Source organism: Ipomoea triloba, chromosome 7 (genome assembly GCF_003576645.1).
Source record: "Ipomoea triloba cultivar NCNSP0323 chromosome 7, ASM357664v1".
Taxonomy (NCBI): Eukaryota; Viridiplantae; Streptophyta; class Magnoliopsida; order Solanales; family Convolvulaceae; genus Ipomoea; species Ipomoea triloba.
The window spans coordinates 22,310,292-22,319,609 of record NC_044922.1 but is presented as its reverse complement, the minus strand read 5'-3'; the positions used below and the strand labels follow the sequence as shown (position 1 = coordinate 22,319,609).

Below are 9,318 nucleotides of genomic sequence, written 5' to 3'. Positions count from 1 at the left end.
AGGATTTGTTGACAAAGAAACATTCATATAACCCAATAAATTGATTTAAAACTCATTATTAAAAATGTCAATGTAGGGCAATAGAGCATTGTGATACTCTTGATGCATTGAAAAGATGTTGAGACTACAACATTGCTGGAATCAATCTTTCAAATTCATAAAATGAAGAAATTTAAAAAATAGTTATTGTTGCAATATTCATTAAGAGTTTTTTTCCACTTTTGGTCCTATGACTTTAGTGCATCCGTCAATTTAGGTACACGACTTTCATTCCTGACATAAGTAGTGCTTGACTTTAATTTTTTTGCCACTTTTAGTCCTTGACTTTGATTTTTTTTCCACTTTTAGTCCTTTCGGCCAAACTGTTGTGCCATTAAGGGTAAATAACGTTTAATGTATTTAGGGATTTATCAATAGACAATTTTACCCTTAATGGCACAACAATTTGTTGATTCTGATTAAAAGTTGTCACTTAAAAAGCGAAGCAGAACAAGCAAATAGCGTTTCTTTTTCCTATTTTTTCTCTGATTTTATTTATAAATATATTTAGGATTTTATCAAAAGACACTTTTACCTTTAATGGCACAATAGTTTGTTGATTCCAATTAAAAGTTGTCGCTCGGATGGCCAAAAGGACTAAAAGTGAAAAACAAATCAAAGTCAAGGACTAAAAGTGGAAAAAAAATCAAAGTCAAGCACTACTTATGTCATAAATGAAAGTTGTGTACTTAAATTGACGGAAGCACTAAACTCATAGGACCAAAAGTGAAAAAACTCTATTCATTAATCTTGTATGTAAAACACTTATAGTGCTTTTTTTTTTTTAGTACTATTGACTCTGTTACAATGTAGTATCTGTTCATAGTTACTTTCTCAACCTACTGAAGTACAAAGAGTCAACAGTTGCCTCCATTGAGGCTCAAACCTACCCCCATCATCCATGTGGGAGTGCTAACCGGGACACCATCCATTATAGTGCATTCTTTAAATATATTAGAATTAATATAAATTTACAATTCATTTCATTTTCTACAATCGACTTGCTTGGATTAAAGACAAAATCATCATCAATCTTGACAACAAAAATAATTAGTATATAGGATGTAGCCACTATTTAAAAATGTTTATATACAAAGTGACAAACTATTTAAGGGTTTAATTACACTTTCGCTGAAGGGCTTATTTGACTCTTATCCCTTATTTATTTTAATAATTCAATTTCCTAAATTCTTAAACGGCTAAACCCCCTCCAGTACTCCCTACCGGCTCAAGTGCTCAACCCCTACGCATCACGCAGCCTCGCCAAAATTCTCGCAGAGTCGCAGCCGTCTTCTTCGCAGGTTCGCCGGAATTCCGGAAAAAGTTGGACGCCCAACGCCGCATGGTTAGTCTTCTTCTTTATTCTATAATCCAAGTATCCTATTATAGTATTGTTAGGTTAGGGATGCGATAGATGGATGTGGCTGTGCTGGAGGGCAGGGGCTGCAGCCTACTGCTATAGTTGCTGCGGCTGTGGCAGATGGCTATGGCTGGGCGGCTGAGACGCTGCGTAGTGCCTACTGAATTTGCCATAGCCAATAACCTTATAATATTTGCTCCCTACTCATATTTGCTAATTTGCCTACTACAGTTCTGCTACTGCCTAATACTTTTAATTATTGTATTAAGTAATAATGTGAATATGTAATACACTAATTCACTAATGGCAGATGGGTATTAAGCATTACGTAATAATGTGAATATGTGATGGTGAATCTATTTTTTTTTTTTTTTGGTTGTAAATTTAAAATAGATGGATGGTTCTTCATCATGCCAAATTGCCAACAAAATTCTACAACTAAGCCAATCGAAGTGTTGCTTGGGGCTGTGGGACAAACCAAACCAAACCAAATATGAGCCGAAACCGAACTTTTTCAAACCAAACCGAACTACATTGTTAAACTGAATGGTTTCATTTTTTTCAAAACCGAACAAACCGAAACCAAAAAAGCCGAACCATAGACCAAAATGCCCACCCCTAGTATAGTTCAGATAATGTTGTGATGCTATTTTTCTTGTGATAATTCTTATGGAAAATGCTGATGTGCTAAGCTTGCTATTTCTGGTTGGTTTTTGGTGTGCAACATTTGTATTTTGCAATTTTGCTTCTGGGCTTGGTATCATTCCATTTCCTCTGATACTATATTTCCGCTTGATCTTAAAACTTCAGCAAAGACATACGATTAAGGATAATGGGCTATGCACAGCTGGTTATTGGCCCTGCAGGCAGTGGAAAGGTGATTAGTGAACCTTGTTGCTTCTTATTTTACATGTGTTTACTGTTTAGTATGCAACACATATTTATTTGATTTCATGTCTCTTTACAATTTCCACTTGTTAGCATGTTGCATCAAGGACTGATAGTAGAAATCATTTGCTTGTGGCAGTCAACTTACTGCTCAAATTTGCATAGACATTGTGAAGCCACACGACGAACAATCCATATAGTGAACTTAGATCCTGCAGCAGAGAATTTTGACTATCCAGTGGCTATGGGTGAGTATGTAGGAGTGTATGATTTCTAATTAATTTAGAATTGCAATACACACATTTTAAATTGGGTTTCTATTTGGTGCAGACATCAGGGAACTGATTTCACTGGATGATGTTATGGAGGAACTACATCTAGGCCCTAATGGTGGCCTTATTTATTGCATGGAGTATCCTCTAAGCCTTTCCTATTATAAGAGCATGATTTTATGGTTCTTGAGTTTGCATTAGAGCAATTAAGATCTAGTTGATGTCTTTTAAAAAGTTCATTATTCATTATCATTGTTTCACTAGAATTTCTTAATCATAGTTCCTTCAAAAAATGCATACCCTTAATCATGAATGCCAGACACCTTGAAGAAAATTTGGATGACTGGCTAACAGAGGAGTTGGATAATTATATGGATGATGACTACCTAGTTTGACTGTCCAGGTACTTAATATGTATGTATGTGTATATATACATCATGTAAAACTGAAAATTCTTACATGTAGCTACTGGGTGATGATTTCTACCATGAAAATTCATTGAAAAAAAGTGCTTGTTTGGCCTAAAGCGTATTACTTATATACTCCAAGAAGCCATTAGCTTTGCCAAACAATTTTTTTTACAAAGTGCTTTTCGGAGTAGATAAGAAGCAAATCAAGCAATTTCCTTTTTCTTCAGAAGACCCAATTGGAGTGACATGGATCTTTTAATGAAAATTTTATATTCAAATTAGCCTTATTCCTTCTAAATCATTACAAAGAAATATATTTGGAAAAACTTTTTTTATAAGTTCTTTTTGAAATAGATCTTTTTGCCTCTAATGTGTTTCCTGCCTACACTGACATTTTATTGTTTGGGGTCAATCATTTGTGTTTACAAATATTGCAACTGTTTTACAGGTCAAATTGAACTCTTCTCACATGTTCCTGTGCTAAAGAATTTTGTGGAACATTTAAAGCGAAAGAATTTCAATGTCTGTGTAGTTTACTTACTTGATTCTCAGGTATACACCTCTCCTTATACATACCATTGATGCCCTTAGGTAGCTCATGCGCATTATATTATTAAGCATCCTGTTGTAATGTTTCAGTTTATCACGGATGTGACCAAATTCATTAATGGTTGTATGGCTTCCCTCTCTGCAATGGTTCAACTTGAATTGCCTCATGTCAACATTCTCTCGAAAATGGACCTTGTGACAAATAAAAAGGATATTGACAAGTTAGTCCTTTTGCACCCAGATGTTGCTTATATCTGTAATCATTACTGCTCATGTCACAAACTTAAAGTGTTCTTTAACTTATTTTCTACCTGTAGTTACTTGAATCCAGAGCCTCAGTTGCTATTGGCAGATCTGAATCAACGCATGGCTCCACAATTTCAAAAGCTTAACAAATCTTTAATTGAATTGGTAAGAATGAAGAGTCATTTTCTAATTAATGATTGGATTCTGACTGGTAAAACTTATCTTTCAGCTTTCCATATAATCCTTAGCATACCCATAAACACTTGTGTAATTAAGATATACCAAGTGACTAGCCATTTTACAAAATCTGTTTTTGTCTTTGTATTTTTTGTGTTACGATAATATAAATGCTAGCCAATTTGCAAATGCATCTGTATCCATGTCTGGTGTAATCAAATGGGTTTGCATTGGTGGTAACCCCAACCAAGTTGGTTAAGGATACAAACTTGTAACCACAAGGTCTCGAGTTTGAATCCTAGCCCTTTTGATTTGAGCCGGTCAGCTATGGGCAATCTAGGTTGGTTTACCTCGTGGTTCTTTGCCGGCTAGGGTCACAAGGCGGGGTTTACTTAGTACACACCCTCGGGTAGTGGCTGTGGGTTTCTCTCAATTCAAAACAAAAAATGGGTTTGCACTAGGGTTTCTCATTACTTCATAGTTTGTTGCATCAGGTGGATCAGTATAGTATGGTCAGCTTTATGCCGCTTGATTTGCGGAAAGAGAGCAGGTGATGTATTCCTAAGTGTTTATGTAGTCTTCTGATGGCTTGTTTCCTTGGGCATTCGAAGAAGTTGAACTATTATGTTTTAATAATTTCCTCAAAAGAAGTTTTAATATTATGTTTACAATGCTTCATACAACTGCCGAAAGCTTTGTCACAAAACTCACAGATTATGCCCTTTTTGCAGTATACAGTACATCCTGTCACAGATTGACAACTGCATTCAGTATGGTGAGGATGCAGATGTGAAGGTCAACGATTTCGACGCTGAGGAGGATGATTAAACCTTCAAGTTTTTGGCGGTTTCGGAGAAGCTAAAAACACTTTTTTGAAGCCATTGGGTGGCAACCCTAGTGAACGATGAACTAACGATTTTGCAACTTTGTATCTAAGTGTTGTTATTTGTCAAACTTACTACTAATTTGTGAAGCCTATCACTTGCTTAATATTTGGAAGTGATCTCATCTTTGTTCTTTCAAGCTGCCTGACATTGTAATTATCATTTGTTCCAAAAGCTTGAAATTTATCATACCATATTAGAAGGTTTGAGCTTAACCTATAATTTCAGAGTTCAAGAAATGCCTAGCTAGAAGTTTATCTCATTTTTAATTCTTTGGTAGTATTTGGAAAATAGTTGACAAGCGAAAATTTGGATGGTTTGATTAAGTTTGGCTGGTTTGATTGGTCAATAAGTTATTAAATGTTCGATAAAATGATTTATTGCATTGATTTATTGGGACAATAAGTCAAAAAATTAAAAAGTAGGTGGTGGATTGTAGGCTTCGTAAAATCACTTGGCAAATGTAGTGTGCTTGAAGCAGAAGAAGCATGGGGAGTTTTGGCTGGGCTGCTGAGCAAGGATTCATGAAGATTATAATTCAAAGAATACATTGTTGGAATGTCTTAGGAAGAACAAAGAGTTCACCAGAATGTTATCGCAGGGAATTCCAAAGTTTACTAAAGTGGGGGTACGGTGAAGAACATTTATAGGGAGCTAAATAGAGTGGCAGCTGTATTGGTCAAGTCTTCCTTGCTGCATTCAAACGTATGTTTGAGCTTGGTTACCCCACCAGACTGTGTGGAGACATTATTAATAGAAGACCAGCAGAGTTTCACTGGCTTAAGGCTTTCCTCAATAATGAAGATTTTGGTGTGATTTTTGAATAGTTTTTATAAGTGTGATTAAGAAAGGAAAAATGGGAGTGGAGGAAAAAAAGAAAAGAAAAACAAAACAAAATTAAAAACTAAAAAAAAAAAAAATAAATAATACTTACGCTCCCAGGCAGGCGTGTGCAGCCTGGGTGCGAGAGTTGCGCCTCACTTGCGTGAGGCGCAACTCTCAACTCAAATGGTAAAGGAAACCAACGAAACGCTTAAAGGAGGGGACCAAAATATGAAAAGACAAAAAACCTCCTATTTTGGACGGCCACTTGACGGAGAATTTGACGATGGACTAAAAGTGGCAAGCGTTAAATAACAGTGGTCACAATGTGACAAAAATTAATAAGGTGGACTAAAATTGGCAATGCCTCAATAACAGTATGACTAAAAAAGGAATTCATTCTATTTGATTTTATTATTTCTAAAAAATATTAAAGTGATTAACAAACCAAATAACATATATGCAATTAATATATAAGATTTAATATTACAAATAGAAGATGCATTCATAGTTGTGTATTTAAAATACGAATCATTCTATGATAATCGTCTAAATATTGATCATTTTATGTTTTTTAAGAAGATGAAATCGGTATTGCAAATAACTGTTGGTTCTTCAACATTTAATCCAGTTCATTCGAAATTTAATGGTGAGCAAATTTATTTTTCTAATAGCCTATACACGCCTATTTTCTTTTATATAAAATACAGTAATAAAATTTTCTTCCTTCCTCAATGCAGTTATAACAAATCCATTCCGTGCATCGCACGGGTGAAAACACTAGTAAATGTAAAAAGAGTTAAGGAATTAACACAACATATTTATGTCCTTATAGGTCATTTTACATACAATTAGTTAATACACACAATCAGTTAAAGCAACCAGTTAATTTATCACACACTTTTCTACAACCAATTAATACAATCAGCCAAACACCCCTTTATCTATTTGCTATTTGGAACATTAGTTGCATGTTACATTATGTTCATTCTTTTTTATTCGAGCAAATACCAATTTTGATCCCACGACTATTAGCAAAATGACAATTTTGGTCCACATGTTTCATTTCTACCAATTTTGGTCCCACGACTACTGTTTTAGTGCCAAAATTCATCGCGCCGATCACCTATATGTTTAAAACGTGCCGAAATCTAAAATTTTTAAAGATATTTTCGTCCTTTTCAACTCAATATCCCAATTTGAGCATTAATAAAGAGATTTAAGCCCTAAGATCAATCACAATTCACAATTTTTATCCTCAAATTAAGGTAAAATGAGAAGGAAAATTGCGAATTTTGATCAATTTTAGGACTTAAATCCATTTATTCAAACTCAAATTGGGATATTAAGTTGAAAATGATGAAAATACCCTTAACAATTTTAAATTTTTGCACGTTTTAAACGGATGGGTGACCGGCGCGATGAATTTTGACACTAAAACAATAGTCGTGGATGAAAATTGGTACTAAAACAATAGTCATGGGACCAAAATTGGTAGAAATGAAACATGTGGAGCAAAATTATCATTTTGCTAATAGTCGTAGGACCAAAATTGGTATTTGCTCTTTTTTATTGTTTACCAAATCCCAACTAAGTTGGTAAACACATTTCTCTTCAGATTTTTTTTAAAAATAATTTATATTTTTAGCATATTCTCTTCAGTTATACATAATGATCATGTTCAATTTGACGGCAGAAGGCTGAAAAACAGTTTCAGATGTATTTTTCTTTTTAGAGTGAAATGAGGTTTCTGTTTTGTTTTGTTTTCTTTTCTTTTTCCCTTTGGTCCAACAGAGAATAATCAAAATATGAACCATTATTATTGCTGTGTGAATGAATTTCTGGATTAACGACTGTGTTGCCTCATTGGCACTAAATTCTTCATGCCAAAGCATAAAGCCAAAAAAAAAAAAACTCATCCTATACTAGTCTAGAAAGGTTTCTGAGGCATGAATCTATAACATTCAAGTCTTATAACCAACCCGGAGTTGTATCAACAACTTAACAAAACCCCATTTTCCCCCAAATGAGAGATTCCGGGAAATTATGCACTCTATACAGGTTATTGCAGCATCATTTTACCTGTGCACTCTTTGTTGTCATAGAGACCTCTGCCCGCAATCACTTATAGGAGGATAGGAGCAAAGCAAAATGGGAGTGATTGGCGCCCATTAACTCTACTTGTATTATCACTCACCCCATACACTGTCCCAGGCACCACTAGGAGCAGCCTTAGGTCCCGCAATGTAGTGTTGATTCCCATGAAGACTCTGAGGGCCAGGGAGCCCTTCAGCACTAGGGGGCTCAACTTTCTTGGGCTTTGTTTTGATTCCTAATAATCTCAGCACAAATCTAGCTAGCCCTCCAACTTCTCCGTACAATAATCCTGAACGATCAAACAGCTGCAACCAACATATTTGAGAGTGTAAGCAGCTATTTCTTACAACAATGTGAAATAAATGCTAGCAGAAAGTGTAGAAATTTAGAATACAAAACCACAAGGATGAAAGAATTGAACAAGGTTAATCTGCAAAAAGGTACCTGAAGAAGTGCGGTAATACCCACGTGGCATGCCTGGACACTCTGGTCTGTCAACATTGCAATTCGGCTAAAGAAATTTACAACACCTTGCATCTGCAATTGTTACCAAGAAAATTATATTAGATGAATACATAAGGGGTTAAATACAGTGGGTAAGAGCGTCACAGTAATTTGGCAGTCTACTCTTTTACCGGAGGGTAGGTAAGAGAGTGGTGGAAATTCTAGAAAATATCACGAGCACCTTTTAATGATCATCCACATCAGAGTGAACAGCATTACGAAAAGGAATACTAGTGGCTTTAACAAAACTTACAGATGATCCTTTCCCACAAAATAAGATTACTATTAACATATGCAGTATTGGTGAAGTTAATTCCAACCTAACAAGGTAACAGCAATCCCATATACTCAATTTAATAACAAATCCAAAACAGAAAGAAAACTAACGGAGATGAAGGGGCATTAGGGCATACCACTCTCATCAAGGAAATCCAGAAGCCGGGTGGAGATGATGGAGCACCAAATGGATTGTTTGGATCTTGTTCTCCATATGGGGCCCCCATGCCCATTCCATACCCACCCATTGGGCCTCCGATGCCACTGTTGTACATTCCACCACCATACATCCCACCTCCATACAGCCCACCATAACCTCCTCTATACATGTTGTTCCCATACAATCCACCACTATACATTCCCATTCCATATGAACCATTTATTCCTGTTCCATAACCAGAATTATAGTTTAAACCAGAACCATAACCTGCATTGGAAACACTAAGGCAATTAACAATCTAGTCTGCACATAGCTAAGGTTGATCTAACATCTTTTCCAAGTTGATACTCAATAATACAAAAAGTACTTGTGCATAACACAATGCCAATAAGGAAAGAATAAGCAAATTCATAATCTATAGAGATTGGGAAGTTAAGGAACAAGTTTTTCATAAAATTAATTAGCATTTCCACTCTTCCACACTATATTCAACACGAGATTTCACAATTTCTTAACAGAAAAGTTGGAAAATAAGAGCAACAATAGTGATTTTTCTTTGGGGTGGGGGGTTAATGCCAAGTAGAAAAGGGGGTAAAAAAAAAAAAAAAAAAAAAAAAAAAAAAAAAAAAAAAAA

At 35.3% G+C, this 9,318-nt stretch overlaps 1 protein-coding gene and 1 pseudogene across 2 annotated transcripts in view; one reads left to right on the top strand and one right to left on the bottom strand.

Moving 5' to 3' along the window:
• Positions 1–1,253: 1,253 nt before the first annotated feature.
• Positions 1,254–5,040, top strand: LOC116025877 (annotated as a pseudogene).
• A 2,405-nt stretch (positions 5,041–7,445) lies between these two features.
• LOC116026017 (peroxisomal membrane protein 13-like) overlaps positions 7,446–9,318 on the bottom strand; it is a 3,923-nt gene continuing 2,050 nt past the window's right edge. Inside the window, exons 3-5 of one of the 2 annotated variants that reach the window (XM_031267455.1) lie at positions 8,662–8,951; positions 8,189–8,281; positions 7,446–8,049 (exon numbers count right to left, since the gene is read on the bottom strand). In XM_031267455.1, coding sequence (XP_031123315.1) covers positions 7,837–8,049; positions 8,189–8,281; positions 8,662–8,951 — 596 coding nt within the window. In that variant the 3' untranslated portion in view covers positions 7,446–7,836. The remainder of the gene's footprint in view (positions 8,050–8,188; positions 8,282–8,661; positions 8,952–9,318) is intronic. The other variant, XM_031267456.1, reaches the window with a different exon arrangement.